This window comes from Helianthus annuus, chromosome 3, assembly GCF_002127325.2.
Source record: "Helianthus annuus cultivar XRQ/B chromosome 3, HanXRQr2.0-SUNRISE, whole genome shotgun sequence".
Lineage (NCBI taxonomy): Eukaryota > Viridiplantae > Streptophyta > Magnoliopsida > Asterales > Asteraceae > Helianthus > Helianthus annuus.
This window is the reverse complement of record NC_035435.2, coordinates 132,974,119-132,992,272: the sequence shown is the minus strand read 5'-3', so window position 1 is coordinate 132,992,272 and position 18,154 is coordinate 132,974,119. Positions and strand designations below refer to the sequence as shown.

The following is an 18,154-nucleotide window of genomic DNA, read 5'->3' as shown; positions in this document are numbered from 1 at the left end:
ACAAGGACAGCCCTATTTATAGGCTTCTAAAAGAGGAAAGGGTCAGCTGATCGAACAGCATTCCTGATCGAGCAGCTGTCCGATCGAACAGCCTGTTCGATCGGCTAGCCTGTTCGATCAGGTTGCCCTGTTCGATCGGCTAGCCTGTTCGATCAGGTTGCCCTGTTCGATCGGCTAGCCTGTTCGATCAGGTTGCCCTGTTCGATCGGCTTGCCTGGTTTTGAGTATTTCGCGACGATTTTTGATATTTCGACTTCGATGAACGATGATTTGAGGATGATAGAATTCCTAATCAAATTACTTTTAGTCTCAACTACTATAACTAACATACAAGCATCCTTACAACCACTTCGGGTTCGATTTCCATTGAGTTTGATTCACCTTCGATCCTTGATTGATTTGATTGATTCACCACACACTTTAACACAAAAGTAAACATGCACAAGTAACACATAAGGCACACACACACATATAAAAAGTACTAAAATCCCCACACTTGAGTTTGATGATTGATTTGATTAGCTTGATTATTGATTGACTAGCTTTATTGCATTGTTACTTCCTATCATTCACAGTCGGTCGTTGATTCACAGTTCGATTATCGGTCGATTAGTTTGATTATACAACACTTACTCCAAATAATATGAAAATCAAAATGAAACTAAAATGAAATTAATCTTTATTAATCTTTAATTCCAATAACAGTCAACACTTGACTTTGACTTTGACTTTGGAAAACACGGGGTGTTACAGTCTCCCCTCCTTTAGGGAATTTCGTCCCGAAATTAGGCCGAGAACCGTACATCGCCGTGTGATTTTACCTATTTGATGCTTCAGATCTATCTGAACAACTGCGGGTACTTGGCCTTCATGTCACTTTCGAGTTCCCAAGTGAACTCCGCGCCTCGTTTGCCTTCCCATCGTACTTTTACAATAGGAATGCGAGAGCGTCTGAGTTGCTTGGTCTGTCGGTCCATGATTTCGACAGGCTTTTCCACGAAGTGTAGCGTCTCATTGACCTGAAGATCGTCGAGTGGTATTATTGCGTCGTGGTCGGCTACGCATTTTCGAAGGTTTGAAATATGGAAAGTCGGGTGGACATTGCTGAGTTCCTCCGGTAATTCGAGTTTGTAGGCAACCTTACCGATCCTTTCCAGAATCTTAAAAGGTCCAACAAATCGAGGCGCAAGTTTCCCTCTTTTGCCGAATCGGACTACTCCCTTCCAAGGTGATACCTTTAGGAGCACGTAGTCGCCAACTGCAAATTCGCGGGGCCTGCGTCGTTTATCGGCGTACATCTTTTGTCTGTCCCGGGCCTTTACCAAATTTTCCCTTATCTGGTGGATCTTGTCAGTCGTTTCTTGCAGAATCTCGGGCCCAGTCAATTGTGAATGACCGACCTCGTGCCATACAATAGGCGAGCGACATCTCCTACCATACAAGGCTTCGAAAGGTGCCATTTCGATGCCGGAGTGATAGCTATTATTGTACGAAAATTCGACCAATGGTAGGTGTTTGCTCCAACTACCACCAAAATCGATAACACACGCACGGAGCATGTCTTCAATAGTACGAATCGTTCTTTCAGTCTGCCCGTCGGTTTGCGGGTGGAATGCGGTACTCAAATTCAGCGTCGTACCTAGAGCTGCTTGAAAAGTTTCCCACAATCTCGATGTAAACCGAGCATCGCGATCAGAAATGATGTCTCGAGGCGTACCATGATTCTTAATGATCTCGTCGGTGTAGATTTGGGCTAGCTTGGCCACCTTATAGTCTTCTCGTATTGGCAGAAAGTGGGCTGATTTGGTTAGACGGTCGACTATAACCCAAATACTGTCGTGACCTGATGGCGTGGTCGGAAGCTTAGTTATGAAATCCATAGCTATGCTTTCCCACTTCCATACGGGTATCGGCGGTTGTTCGAGTAAGCCTGAGGGTCTTTGGTGTTCAGCCTTGACTCTTGCACAAGTTAAACAGTTACCAACATATAGAGCAATATCCCTTTTCATCCCAGGCCACCAGTATTTGTAGCGAAGGTCCTGGTACATTTTGTCCGCACCGGGATGAATGGAATATCGGGATTTGTGGGCTTCGTTCATGATGATCTTTCGCAAATCTGTCCTCCTCGGAACCCAGATTCGGTCCAGATAATAGAATATCCCGTTGGCTTTGCTCACGAGTTGAGTTCCATCGTGATAGATTCGTTCTTTCTTCAACGTACGCTCGTTAAAGCAAGCGTGTTGTGCTTCGCGGATGAGAGCTTCGAGGTTATACTGAGCCTGGATGTTTCGAACACCTATCACGTAATTCTTTCTGCTGAGGGCGTCTGCAACTACATTCGCCTTGCCTGGGTGATAACGGATCTCACAGTCGTAATCGTTGAGAAGTTCTACCCATCGGCGTTGACGCATATTGAGTTCTCTCTGGTTAAAGATATGTTGTAGGCTCTTGTGATCGGTGAAGATCGTACACTTTGTACCATACAGGTAGTGTCGCCAAATCTTTAAGGCAAAGACAACTGCGCCTAGCTCGAGGTCATGGGTTGTATAGTTCTTCTCGTGGATTTTGAGCTGTCGAGATGCGTAGGCTATAACCTTGTCTCGTTGCATGAGAACACAGCCAAGTCCAAGGTTTGAAGCATCACAATAGACAACGAAGTCATCGCTTCCGTCCGGCAGTGTAAGAACTGGTGCATGGCACAGCATGTGTTTGAGGGTTTGGAAAGCAGTCTCCTGCGCGGTTCCCCACACAAAAGGCTTGTCTTTATGAGTAAGGGAGGTAAGCGGTACAACAATCTTTGAGAATCCTTCGATGAATCGCCGGTAGTAGCCAGCTAATCCGAGAAAAGAGCGAACTTCTGACGGATTCTTTGGCGTAACCCATCCCTTGACTGCCTCAATCTTTGCAGGATCAACGTGTATACCCCGACTATTCACGATGTGACCCAGAAATTGAACCTCCTCCAACCAGAACTCACACTTGGAGAATTTGGCGTAGAGTTGGTTTCCCTGAAGCAACTCGAGAACCAATCGCAAATGCTGCGCATGTTCGGCCCTCGATCTGGAATAGATCAGGACATCGTCGATAAATACAATGACGAAACGATCTAAGAACGGTTTACACACGCGATTCATCAGATCCATAAAGACCGCGGGTGCGTTGGTCAAACCAAAAGGCATGACAACAAATTCGTAATGGCCGTATCGGGTTCGAAAAGCGGTTTTGGGTATGTCTTCCTCTTGAATCCGCAACTGATGGTAGCCTGAACGTAGGTCAATCTTGGAGAAACACTGAGCACCTTGTAATTGGTCAAACAGATCATCGATTCTTGGTAAAGGGTATCGGTTCTTGATGGTCAGCTTGTTCAATTCCCGGTAATCGATGCACATTCGGAACGACCCGTCCTTCTTTTTGACGAAAAGGACTGGTGCGCCCCATGGAGAAGTGCTCGGGCGAATGAAGCCTTTTTCAAGTAACTCTTGGAGTTGGTTTGAGAGTTCTCGCATCTCAGATGGAGCGAGTCGATACGGAGCTTTGGCCACTGGGTTGGCTCCTGGAATAAGGTCGATTCGAAAGTCGATATCACGACTTGGAGGTAATCCAGGAAGATCATCAGGGAACACCTGAGGAAATTCTCGGACAACAGGAACATCCTTGACTTCAACTTTCTTTTTCTTGTCCGTCTCTGCTACAACAATGTTGGCCAAGAAGGCTCGATATTCCTTGCGGAGATATTTGCGAGCTTGAAGACAGGACATGAGCTTGAGATCTTTTGCAGTAGTTTCACCATAAACACATAGAACATCACCACTAGCTAGCACAAAACGAATCATCTTATCGGAACACACAACTTCAGCACGGTTTTCACGAAGAAAGTCCATGCCTACTATGACATCGAAACTTCCGAGCTGCATTGGAATGAGATTAATCGGGAATATATGATTGTTGAGCTCGAGAGTACAATCACGGAGCACAGAATTGACAGCAATGGTTCTTCCGGTAGCGACTTCTACTTCGAAGGGTGACGAAAGATAAGAGCGCTTACGTCTAAGAAGTTTCTCAAACTCAAATGACACAAAGCAGTTATCGGCTCCAGTATCAAACAAACATGATGCATATATACCATTCACAAGGAACGTACCATTGACCACGTTGTTATCAGCTTGAGCCTGGCGTGCATTGATGTTGAAAGTTCTGGCGTGAGCGGCTTGTTGTTGAGGTTGTTGTTGTTGTTGCTGGGGTTGTTGAGCTTCTTGTTTCACCACCCTGTTCGGGCACCGGTTTGCGAAGTGGTTAGGGTCACCACATGCAAAGCAGGTCCGAACATTGTTTGCTGTGGCCTGTGCAGCTTGAGGAGCTTGAGGAGCAGGTAGCAGGGCTTGGTTAACAGCGGCTTGAGCTTGCGTTTGGCGAGGACCATAGCGGCAATTCGCCGTGAAATGCCCGTAAACGTTGCAGTGGGCACAGTAACGGCAGGCCACACCCACCGGGTGATGATAAGAACATGTAGCACAGAGTGGGTGGGGGCCGGTGTACGCACGCTTCGCCGGCGGCGCATTGATCACTGGCGCAGTGCGCTGTGGTTGTTGCTGTTGTGGCGGTACTGACTGAAGAGGAGCAGCATTGGTTGCGGCGGCGCAATTCTTGTTCTTCTTTCTTCTTCTCGAGGACTTGGAGGCTTGAGCAGTAGGGTTGTCGGTTGATGCGGTAGTCACTTGATGCAACGACTTGGATGGCTTATCCCAGACACCAGCCTTAACTCGCTTGTCGTTAATCTCGGCAGCGAGTAGGTAGGTTTCCTCGATTGATGCGGGTTTGGCGGCGAACACATAATCTGCAACACAATCCGGAAGAGCACGGATGTATTTCTTGTTGGTCATCTCGGGAGTCTTGACCTGGTCTGGACAGATAATGCTCAGTTGTTTGAAACGGGCGGTGAGGCCAGCATTGTCTCCCTCCTTTTGCTTGATACTCCAGAACTCATCCTCCAACTTTTGGCGTTCGTGGGGAGGACAGAACTCGTCCATCATGATCGCTTTCAATTCTTTCCACGTCAGCTCGTATGCAGCGTCGTTCCCGCGCTTGTTCCTTTCCGCGGTCCACCAGTCCAAAGCTCGCGACTGGAAGACACCGGTAGCATTGAGAGTACGGAGGTGATCTGGGCATCCGCTTTGACGAAGGGTGACTTCTACCGAGTCAAACCAATGAAACAGAGCCGTAGGGCCATCTTCACCGGTAAACTCTTTTGGCCCACATGCCTTGAATTGTTTGAAGCTAAAAGTAGCTTTGTTGGAGTCTTTGGGCGTGAGGGTTCGGGATTCCTCAGATGACTTGCTTGCGTTCTCGAACACATCACTGACGGCTTTTGCCACAGACCTTGAGATGATCGCGGCGAGACGTCGATCTCTCTTTTCCTGACGGGTAAGAGGTTGGCGAGGCCTTGATGATGACGACATGGTCTGCAATAGACATCGCCATAGGGCTCAACACAACGAAGTCGAATCTCGCACGTCTTAGTTTACTAAAGCTTAGAATCACGTCGCATCTCACGTCACGTAACACATATAATCACATAAGCACATAATCATAGAGGCACATAAGCACAGAAGCAATTAGAGCACATAAGCAATTAAGCAAATAGAGCACTTAATTTCCTAAACACGTACGCATTTTTATCACAGAGGTAGTCAGAAAACAGAAACCTATAACCACAAGTCGAGTGTCGTTTGTTTTGCATATCGGGTAGCATCACACTGTATCGTCTAACTTAGTCGTATAGCGTAGCATAGCACACTGGTTTCGTTTAGATCACATCAACAGGGATTTGAATCGAGATAGGATAGCAACAAAGGTCACGCAGATTGATAACAAATGGAGTAACCAACGAATCTTAAAACACGTAAACAGGTAAATCACATAAAATCAACGAAGCAACACTCAAAATCGGAAAATGGATTGTCTGCGGCTACTAGACTTTGACTAACCATGGCAATTTAACTATTCACAGTTGACTTGTCGTCACTTTCGACTCTAGGGGACATGTTCCTGCCTCGATTCTTGGGCATTATGCATGCGCATTCTAGGCCATACTCGTGAGTTCAGGTCGTTGGAGTCCGTCAATTGCCTTGGCGAGATAAAATAAAGTCGGAATAACTGCCAAGGTTAGGGTTTCACCCCTAGCTCAGCAATTTCTTCCTTGTTTTAAGAAAATTTTTAGAGGAAAATTTTCATCAAATTACGGGTTTCAGCCCTGATTTGGTATAATTCTCCCCCGTTTGTTGATAGAAAATTGCATAAAATAATTGACAAAAATTTGTAATTTAGGCAGGAATTCGCGGGTTTCACTCCTAATCCCGTCCAAATTACAAAATTTGGCTCGGAGTTCGGATGTAATGATAGAATAGAAGGAAACAACATAAAATAAGCACATAAACTTGGTCTCTTGGTTCCTAACTATAGTCTAGGTTTCTAAGACGGCGATCCGGACTAGATCGTGTCTAACCTAATTCCCTATAGTTATGGCTCTGATACCAATCTGTCACACCCCAACTGATGGCGGAATCATCGGGGCGCGGCACTGAGCGAAACAGATTGTTCAGAAGTTTCCACAACAACTATCATACAATTCAGTTATATAACACGTCCCATACCGTGTCCCAAATAATAACAAGTTATCATAGAAATCATCTAAACAATATGGGAACTGTTCCGACAACTCAAGTTCTTAATTATTACAGACCGAAAGTAAATATTGTTTTAAGACTTCTAGACGACTAACTATAGATCTTACTGACTACAGGTGCCAGTACAAGATCTACAGATAATTATGACCCTGGAGCAGGTATATGGACACTGTCCTAAGGTCACAGGCTCCTAGAAGCTTATTATTGCCTCGCTTCCCTAGCACGCTAGTAGCTTAAACACCTGTCACATACGTTAAAATAAAAGTCAATACATATAATGTAAAGGTGAGTACACAAGTTTGATATAGCATATAAGTTCGAAATGTTTACGCATAACCAAGCACGTACACAAGGGCAAACGATGCATGTAAATTATCAACATGGGACCATCGATACCAACGACTTCGGGTTGACTGTCCGAGACAGTTCGCGATACATGATTACCACTGTAATCCATGTAAGTAATTGTCCTTAGCAACCCCCGTGTGAACGGGTGCTGAGTCCAAACTATAGTACTACGTTGCTAAAGCAGGCAGATAGCACTCCACGTGTAAACATAATAAACAGCAATCATTTAGACAAGTAATACATGCAAGTAGGTTAGCGTTCAAATAGTTTGTGTTGTTTGTGAATTTGATAGATTACGTATGTAACACCCAAAAGTGCTGAAAGCAAAAAGGGATCGAGTATACTCACAGTGGTTGGTTGTGGATTGAAGGGAGCACTGAGAATAGGTTAGCCTGAATAGTTTGATAACATAACGATGAGTAACGCGGAAAAAGTAAACAATGTACTTGGATCGAGTAGGCCATTCGATCGGACAGCAGTTCGATCGAGTGGGCTGTTCGATTGGTTTGAAAGTCCGTTCGAACATCCATTCGATCGGCCGGCTGGCTCGATCGGCTGGTTCCTTCAAGTGGATTGTTTCTTCCTTGATGTGAAGGATGTGTTTGTGTATGATGGTTTGTACTACCTTTCAAGTTGGCCGATCGAACAGCTGTTCGATCGGTTAGTCCAACCGATCGGCTAGCACTTCATTGTTTTCAAATATGTCACTCGATCGGTTGGCATGTTCGATCGGGTGACATTCCAATGTTTCGAACAGGTTAAGTGTTGAAGTGTAGTATCTCATGATTCGAGTAGTAATGATTACAATCGAGTAGCGTAGTCGATCGAACAGTACCTCGTCAATATTACACCTTGTGAGTTTGGGGGACTAAGTGCTAGTCGATCGGTTAGCCTAGTCGATCGGCTGGCATAGTCGTTCGGTTGGGCTGTTCGATCGAACAGCCTAGCCGTTCGGCCAGCTTCTCGATTCGGTTAACCTTTCACCTAACACTTGGTTATTCCCGTTAATTGTTGATGTTTTAGAGATATTTTGACTACGAGTTGAACCACAAAGCTGAAGTCCCTACTTAGTCTACTGACTCGAGCAGGAATCACCCAAACTCGGTCAGAGGCGGTTTGGAACCCAAGTTTAACGTTTAACCCGAAATCGGTATATCTCTCGGTAGAACCCGAATCTTGAACCATGTGTTTGTTTAGGTTGATTTGTAAATCGGTTCAAGTCTCGTTTTCACCTTTTTGAGTGTAAAAGAGTTGAAAGATAGATGAAAACCCATCTTCCAATCCTTTTCCACCGTGAAATGTTAAGATCTTTGGAAGATTTTAGGTTATTTATGTGGAAATCGGTTAGATCTAGCTTATTCATGGTTGAACGAAGTCAAGAACATGAAGTTCTTGATGAACACCAAGAACACCATGATGACATCACTCAAGAACACCTAGATCTTGGTGATTTCATGGATGAAATTCAGATTTTGAAAGATAGAAAGATGGAGAATCGATTAATGAACAAAAACGTACAAGGATTAGAGTGAAATACTTACCGGTTTGAGAGAAATCTGAGATTTAGTGAGAAGAAGAGGCTGGTCGGTCAGAGCTTTTCCAAAAGTGGAAAGTTTGACAAGGACAGCCCTATTTATAGGCTTCTAAAAGAGGAAAGGGTCAGCTGATCGAACAGCATTCCTGATCGAGCAGCTGTCCGATCGAACAGCCTGTTCGATCGGCTAGCCTGTTCGATCAGGTTGCCCTGTTCGATCGGCTAGCCTGTTCGATCAGGTTGCCCTGTTCGATCGGCTAGCCTGTTCGATCAGGTTGCCCTGTTCGATCGGCTTGCCTGGTTTTGAGTATTTCGCGACGATTTTTGATATTTCGACTTCGATGAACGATGATTTGAGGATGATAGAATTCCTAATCAAATTACTTTTAGTCTCAACTACTATAACTAACATACAAGCATCCTTACAACCACTTCGGGTTCGATTTCCATTGAGTTTGATTCACCTTCGATCCTTGATTGATTTGATTGATTCACCACACACTTTAACACAAAAGTAAACATGCACAAGTAACACATAAGGCACACACACACATATAAAAAGTACTAAAATCCCCACACTTGAGTTTGATGATTGATTTGATTAGCTTGATTATTGATTGACTAGCTTTATTGCATTGTTACTTCCTATCATTCACAGTCAGTCGTTGATTCACAGTTCGATTATCGGTCGATTAGTTTGATTATACAACACTTACTCCAAATAATATGAAAATCAAAATGAAACTAAAATGAAATTAATCTTTATTAATCTTTAATTCCAATAACAGTCAACACTTGACTTTGACTTTGACTTTGGAAAACACGGGGTGTTACAGTTGACTTACTTGTTTTATTCTTGGTTTTGCAGTTCATGCCCCACACGCGTTCGCAGGGACCAGTGAAGCCCCCAATTGACAAGTCTTCCTTCTCCACACCAATCCCTCAGGTTCGAAAACCCCCAACTTCATCTTCAGCCCTTTCTGACTCTACACTTCCATCTAAACCACCGAACTACGACTTCACCCCGAAGTCATCACCCCATAATTCCCCACCACCCTCCCGTCACCCCAGTCCACCACCAGTTCACCAAATGGCCGAAAACCAAACTGTCCACCAGCGTTCCACCACGGGTTTTACCGCAAACTCACCCATCACCCTCCCTGAAATCACCAATGATAAGTCTTGGCAAATTCCTTCATACATCATGACTGCCATTAACAACTCTTGTCAGTTTCACGGTCGTGATGATGAAGACGCGCCAGCACATATCAACCGTCTCACCCGTCTGTGTAGCACCTTCGGCATCGAAGGTGTGAATCTTGATGCCCGCTATCTCCAAGTCTTCCCCTTTTCGCTTGCTGGCCGCGCAGCCACCTGGCTTGATTCGCAGCCGGCAGGTACTTACACCACTTGGGCTGGACTTAGAGATGCCTTCCTTGCTAAGTATTTCCCACCTGCGAAGGCCTCCCGCCTTCGAGATCAGATCCATTCCTTCAGAATGGAGCCTGACGAACCTTATCACTTAGCATGGGAGAGGTTTCAAACATTGCTCTCGCGTTGTGCCCAACATGGACTGTCGGATTGGGCCTTAGTAGAAAAATTTTATAATGGTCTTACCCCTGAGTGCAAGGCCCGATTCGACACATCCGCAGAAGGCCACCTAATGGGAAAGAAAACTGTGGCTGACTGCAACGACCTCTTTGAGAGTTTCGCTCATGCTGATATAGATCATAGTGCTACCGGCAGGAATTCCAATCCTGTGATTACCTCCTCATCCTCTCGAGGAGTGAATCAAGTCGTTTCAGACTCAAAGGTAATATCTCAGCTTGACTATATCACCAAAGAGTTGCTAGAAATTAAGAAGAAGGTAGATAGATGCGAGGTTTGTAGAGGGGGACATGACACCATAGATTGCCCAACCATCACCCTAGAGCAGGTCGAGTATTTAGCAGGTCAAAATAGGGGTCCAACTAACCCGTTCAAAATGGTAACTCTAATTGGCGTGCTAATAATTATCGCTCCTCAGGTAACCCCCCTGGTTTTCCGTCAGGTCAATACCAAAGTAGGGGGCCAGGTTTTTATTCTAGTGGGGGGTCGGGTCAAACAGGTCAATTTGCTAGTTCAGGTTCAGGGGGGCAGTTTAGAGGTGAGGGGTCAAACCAAGAGGTTCAACCTAAGAGTGAGGGGTCAGGTGGTAGTTTGTCTAGGATAGAGGACCTTCTTTCCCAATTATTGGTTAAGGATCAGGCTACCCAACGTACCTTAGAGGACCATGCTACGCTCCTAAAGAATAATCATTCAAGCTTCTTAGACCTTCAAAGGCAAGTTGGGGATATTGCACGCCAGTTGCAAGAACGACCTCCCGGTCAATTTTCGGGCAACACAAGGCCCAACCCATCTGGCTCTTTGAAGGCAATTTCGACCCGTAGTGGTAGGACCTTAGGAGAGGTAGTGAGACCCGAGAGTGTTGAGATAGAAGATGAGGACCCCGTAGATGAGGAGATTGAAATGGAGGCGCCCGGTAAAGTGCAACCTAGGTTAATCCCAGAAAGTACCGCACACACCGGGGGGCCTTCGAGTGAGAAGAGTGTAGGAAAGAAACCCGTTCAGGTTGTTCCCTCACCCAATGTTGATACTTCCCGTGCTCCGTTTCCTTCCCGCCTAAAAAATCAAACTTATTCCAAAGAGTACGGGAAATTTTTAGAGATCTTTAAGCAGCTTAGGATCAACCTTCCTTTTATAGAAGCTCTTCAATCAATGCCGAAATATGCAAAATTCTTAAAAGACCTTCTAAAACGCAAGGATAGGTTAGGAGAGGTTTCTAACATCCCCCTTAGTGGAGGATGTTCCGCCGTAGTGTTGAACAAGGTTCCGGAAAAATTGACGGATCCGGGCCTTTTTACCATCCCGTGCTTGTTTGGGAGTGATACCGAGTGTAGGGCCCTAGCCGACCTAGGAGCGAGTATAAACCTAATGCCATATTCTTTGTATGAGAGGTTAGGTCTAGGAGAGTTGTCACCTACACGCATGTCTTTGTCGCTAGCCGATAGGTCCGTTAAGTATCCACGAGGCATTATTGAAAACCTTCTAGTCAAAGTGGATAAGTTCGTCTTCCCCGTAGACTTTGTCGTTCTTGATATGGAAGCCGACGAAAAGGTTCCCATCATTCTAGGACGCCCATTCTTGTGTACCGCCAAGGCCATCATCGATGTCTTCGACGGGAAAATCACACTTCAAGTCGGCGAGGAGAGGGTGACTTTCGAGATAGCACGCTCCATGGAACACCCTAGTGGTTCCGACGATCTTAGTAGTCCTTGTCATTCGGTCTATTTCATAGAGTCTTTCTTATCTTGTGTTGACCATTGCTTTGACTACATTAGTGGAGCCGACCTAGTCGAGAGTAGGATAGAGGAGGTAGTTGAGAAGGTAGAGGAGATTGTTAGTGAGAGTAAAGAGGTAGACGAGGACGAGTGGGTCCCCGAAGTGCTAGAATTGAGTGAAATTAAGAGTGAGAGTGAAAGTACTCCTATAGAGAAACCCGCCCCTTTAGAACTCAAGGTCCTCCCATCCCACTATGCTTTCTTAGGTGAGGGTTCCGAGAATCCCGTCATTATTTCGTCTAAGTTAGAGGAGGGAGAGAAGGGTAGGTTATTAGAGGTGTTGAGAGTGAATAGGGAAGCCATTGCATGGCGTCTTTCGGATATCAAGGGCATAAGCCCCGCCTATTGCACCCACCGAATACTCATGGAAGATGACTATAAGCCGGTGGTGCAACCTCAAAGGCGCCTTAATCCGAACATGCAAGAGGTTGTTAAGAAAGAGGTTCTTAAGTTGTTAGACGCCGGGGTAATTTACCCCATTTCCGATTCACCATGGGTTAGCCCGACCCAAGTCGTCCCAAAAAAGGGTGGGATGACGGTGATCATGAATGAAAAGAACGAGTTAATCCCTTCCCGTACCGTTACCGGTTGGCGTGTATGCATAGATTATCGAAAGTTAAACGACGCCACCCGGAAAGACCACTTCCCCTTACCATTCATTGACCAAATGTTGGAGCGTCTAGCGGGTCAACAATTCTATTGTTTTCTCGATGGATTTTCGGGTTATTTTCAGATCCCCATCGCCCCGGAGGATCAAGATAAAACGACATTCACATGCCCTTACGGCACTTATGCGTATCGCCGCATGCCTTTCGGGTTATGCAACGCTCCGACAACTTTCCAAAGGTGCATGGTAGCCATATTCCAAGACATGCATGAGACTTCCATGGAGGTTTTCATGGATGACTTCTCGGTTTATGGCACCACTTTCGACCAATGTCTTTCTAATCTTGATAGGATGCTTAAGAGGTGCATAGAGACAAATCTTATGTTGAATTGGGAGAAGTGTCACTTTATGGTGACGGAGGGGATAGTGTTAGGACACAAGGTGTCGAGAGAAGGCATAGAGGTGGATAGGGCCAAGATAGATACCATAAGTAGATTGCCTCCACCTACTAGTGTTAAGTCCATTAGGAGCTTTTTGGGTCATGCGGGCTTTTATAGGCGTTTTATAAAGGATTTTTCCAAAATCACACGCCCGATGACTAGGCTTTTAGAGAAGGATGTACCTTTTGTCTTCGACGAGGAGTGCATCAAGGCGTTCGACTTCTTGAAAGAAAAACTTGTTAGTGCCCCGATACTTGTTTCGCCTAATTGGAGCTTACCTTTCGAGCTCATGTGTGACGCAAGCGATTATGCCGTAGGTGCGGTCCTAGGTCAAAGAGTCGATAAACACTTTCATCCGATCTACTACGCAAGCAAAACTCTAAACGATGCTCAAGAGAACTATACCACGACGGAAAAGGAACTCTTAGCCGTAGTGTTTGCGTTTGACAAGTTTCGCTCATATCTCGTGCTTTCTAAAACCACCGTGTTCACCGACCATTCCGCTTTGCGATTTCTGTTTCAAAAGAAAGACGCAAAGCCGCGTCTTATTAGATGGATTCTTTTGCTCTCCGAGTTCGATATAGAAATTAAGGATAAAAAGGGAGCAGAAAACGTGGCCGCCGACCACTTGTCACGATTAGAGGATCCAAAGAGAGAGGAGGTTCGTGAGGATTCCATAGGAGATACCTTTCCCCACGAAACCATAGATTTTGTTAGTGCCGAGGTAGAGGGTTTGCCATGGTTTTCGGATTTGGCAAACTATTTGGCAACCGGAGATCTTGTGAGGGGTATGTCTTACCAACAAAAGAAAAAGCTTCTTAGGGAGGCTAGGAAGTACATTTGGGACGACCCTTACCTCTTTAGGATAGGTGGAGATAGAGTGCTTAGGAGATGCGTTTCAAAGGAGGATGGTTTAGACATCCTTAGACATGTGCACGAGGGTTTAACGGGGGGCCATCACGGAGCGAATGTGACGGCACAAAAGGTTTTTGATAGTGGGTTTTATTGGCCAACGGTAGTTAAGGATGCCGTAGAGTTTGTTAGGACTTGTGACCGTTGCCAACGTACCGGCAACATCTCATCCAAGGATGAAATGCCTCAAAATCCCATCCAAGTCTTGGAAATCTTTGACGTATGGGGCATTGACTTCATGGGACCTTTCCCATCCTCTAGTGGGAATAGGTACATCCTCGTGGCCATTGACTACGTTTCGAAGTGGGTCGAAGCTCAACCTTTGCCCACCAATGATGCCCGAGTGGTGGTGAGATTCCTTAAGAAGTTGTTTACGCGTTTCGGAGTCCCTAAAGCTATTATAAGTGACCGTGGCACGCATTTTTTCAATTCCGCCATGGAAAAGGCACTTGCACGCTACGGTGTCACTCATCGTCTTTCTACCGCGTACCACCCGCAAACTAGTGGCCAAGTAGAGAATGCTAACCGAGGGGTGAAGAGAATCCTAGAGAAAACGGTAGGAAAAAGTAGAAAGGATTGGTCGGAAAAGCTCGACGACGCTTTGTGGGCATTCCGTACCGCCTATAAGACACCGTTAGGCACAACACCCTTTATGATCATGTATGGCAAAGCTTGCCATCTTCCGGTAGAATTAGAGCATAGGGCATTGTGGGCATTAAAAACCGTAAACCTTGACCTTACCGAAGCCGCAAGGAGGAGATTCTTCCAGATTCATGAGTTGGAAGCATTGAGGGATGCCGCTTATGAAAGATCATGGAGTATCAAGGAGAAAACTAAGGCATTGCATGATAGGCGGTTGAGAGGTTTGAAAGATTTTAAGGTAGGTGATAAAGTACTTTTGTTCAACTCACGGTTGAAATTGATAGCAGGAAAATTGAAATCGAGGTGGAGTGGCCCGTATGTGGTGAAAGAAGTGTTTCCATACGGCACGGTTGAGCTATACGATGAGGTCGACAAAGGTGTGTGGAAGGTGAACGGCCATAGACTGAAACATTACTTGGGAGGTCCTATTGATACTACTGAAGAGGAAGAAATTCCTCTAGAGGACCCACCTACCTTTGCCGAACAGTGAGCGCGAAAAGCTTCGCGTGTAGAGTATGTACCGTTTGTAAATTTTTTAATTTTTCGTGTTTTTCATAGTTTTTCGTAGTTTTTCGGTTTGTGTTTTGTGTCGTTGAGAATTTTGCAGGTTTCATCATCGCTACGGAACGGGGAAAGCACGAGAAAAGAGGTCCCAGCTAAGTGTTTTAAACACTTAGAAAAAATTTTGAGGTTTTTGGTTGGGTTGGGAAAGAGTTTGAAATTTTTCTAAGGCATGAACAAGGATTTTTCACGAAACATTCTGCCAAAAACAGACCCTCGCGCGACGCCTAGCTCCTTCGCGTCACGCGAGGGGTTGAGGGTTCAAAACAATTAATTTCAGCACCGCCGCGCTACGCGAGGCCTGGGTGACCCCCTGTCGCGTCACGCGACCCCCCTGGCCCTTTTAAAATCACTTTAAAGTTGAACCTGTTCGCTGAAACCCATCCTTTCCCTAAAACGCGAATTTCACCATTTTCACCATATCTCACTCGTTTTTTCACCAAATCGCTCCATTTTTCTTCCAAAATCACCACAATCACGTTCCCCACAATCTTAGCCATCTTTTTCACCCGATTTCTCACCCCATTTTCGCGATTTTGGGCAAGTTCGTGTGCAAAAAAGTTCAAGACCTCATTTTTCTTGTTCAAACCGATTCCAAGGTATGTTTCTTGTAATTTCTCACTAGTAGGTAGCTTTATTGCCTTGTTTTAGTGTCGGGTCAGTCTTGTCTTGGTGTTAGGGTTTGTGTAGGGTCTTAAAGTTAGAATTTTTGCTCCTCTTTGTCATGTTAGTGGTATGTGGGTGGTAAGGTTTGGATGTTACTTACAAATCGGGTCTGCGGATGGTTCGGGTTGGTTTGCTTGAGGTTGTTTGGCACATATGGGGTATGTTTGGACCACTACGCATCATGTTTAAGCTTTGCGGGTTTGTTTGGGTGTAACTATGGATTTTTGCTAAAAAAATAAGTTTTTGAATTGATTTTTGCAAAGGAATTTAGTTTCCTTAACAGATTTTGTTGCTTCAAATGTTATGTTAAGGTTTAAAATGTCCAACTCTCACGTGTTTTCGCCTCAAGTGTGGGGATATTTTGGCACTTATGCTTAATTGAGGACAATTAAAGTGCCGGGAGGAGATAGTGTACATTGAGTCGTAGTTCGTTCGAGTCGTGAGTCTAGAAGTGTTTTTAGGATAGTAGTTTGAGTCTAGTGTCGGGTTTACTTATATGCATGTACAAGTTCACAACTTTTTGCCCGTACTCAATCTCCATTCGGGCGGAAGGATGTGTAATTTACGCCTTTGTAAACGGTAACCCATTTTTTCAAAATTAGCCGCGAACGAAATGCTATACGGCTAGTTCTTTATTGTTTTTCTTTTTCTTTAAAAAAAAATACCAAAAATAGCTCGTGGTACTAATAATCTGCATTGTTTTCTTGTCAAATATGTCTTGTTTTGCAGATCATGTCAGGTGCAGGGTCCTCGTCCAACCCAAGGAAGAGAAGAATCAAGTATCGTGGGAACGATAGGAGAGTGTACGCCAAGATTGACAAGTTGAGTGATCATCCGATGTTAGACTTTGATGAAGATACTGAAGAAAGGGTTAAGATGAAAAAGTATGTGGTAACCCAAACTTTGGAACATCGGATCATAGATTGGGAATGGTTGGAGAGTATGGGGGCGAGTGAGCGGGTCAATGAGTTGCTAGGGCCACGGTTGCGGATGGCTATGGATGCGTGTGATACCACGCAATATACCGAGCTTACTATAGAGTTCCATTGTACCTTCCGTCACAAGGAGGGTGCATTTTCTGAAGCTAATGCGGTATCATTTTCATTGGGGAGGAATTTGTACGAGATGACTATACCCCAATTTGGGGTGGCACTGGGTTTGTATTCGTCGGAAGAGGTAGCGACGGAAGAGTTCGTGAATGGGCTTCGGGGTGTGTTTAACTATAATAGGCCGAAGAGTTTGGGCCCGACAGAGTTGGGTGAATTTTGGGATTCGATCTCGACACAGTCGTTCTCGCACACGAACCTTATCTCATCGGTTCGTGACCCGATTTACAGGTATATTTTAAAGATGTTAGCGACGACTGTGGTGGCGAGAAAGTCGGGGGAAAACAAGGCAAATTGGCTAGATATTTTTGCCTTGATGTGTATGGTGGAGAAGCGGAACTGGAATTTGGCTAGCTTCTTCGCGTGGTCATTCAATAGGCCTCGTCGGGGAGGTAAGAGGGCTGCTTTGGATATGGGCCCTTACATCACTAGGTTGGCAAGGAACATTCGGGCCCTCACAAAGTACAAACTTACTGAGATGAATGTGGGTATGCCTATAGTTCGTTGGGGTGTTTTGGACCTTCAGTTGGCGGGTATTCTTACCCAATCTGATCCACCAGAGTGGAACCATGAGGTTGGAGCTCCCCCACAGAGACAGCCGGTACCTCGAGAGAGGCGTGCGGTCCCTCCACCACGGCCGGTTAGACCGCCGAGACCCAACCCGTTCACTCCCGAGGCTGCTTTTGACTACACACAGGAGAGGTTGGATCAGATGGACAGTAGGATGCGGGTGGACCAGCAGTGGGTGATGCAGAGCCACCACAGGCAGGATGATATGCTCCGATATATGATGTCAGGTATGACACTTAATGCACCGGTACCACAGCCTTTTGCCGGACTATTACCTCCACCAGTTTATGGAGGCGACCAGCAGGCCCCGTATGTGTATGGTCAGTACCCGGGGTATGACCAGTGGGGAGGTCAAAGTGGGTATGCCTACAGTGGTCAGTTCGGTTGGCAGCAGGCCGGCGGTTCAGGTACTCAGCAGATGGAGGAGGATTCTGGGGATGATGAGGAGTGATGGAGAAGATGGACTGAAGCAGCATATATCCTTTGATATCTTTATTTTTGTTTATGCTGTTTTGGTAGATTCGATATGGTTGTACTAGCAGACATATTTTTATTTTCTGTTTGAACTTGGGATGTTGGTACGTTGAACGTTTGTAGTAGTTGGTTTGGTATGTTATGTTGGTTTTAGGTTGATGATTTGGAGCCGCTTTCCGTTCGTGTGTGAGGGAGTTTGGTACTGTTTGCTGAGCACGTTCGGTATTGGAG

General features: G+C 45.4%; 1 protein-coding gene across 1 annotated transcript; it reads left to right on the top strand.

Annotated features, from left to right (window-relative positions):
- The first annotated feature begins 12,831 nt into the window (after nt 1-12,831).
- On the top strand, nt 12,832-15,036 carry LOC118490504. Its single transcript, XM_035988174.1, has 2 exons — nt 12,832-14,007; nt 14,350-15,036. Exons 1-2 carry the CDS (start codon nt 12,832-12,834, stop codon nt 15,034-15,036), a joined length of 1,863 nt encoding a protein of 620 aa, XP_035844067.1.
- Nucleotides 15,037-18,154: the final 3,118 nt, after the last annotated feature.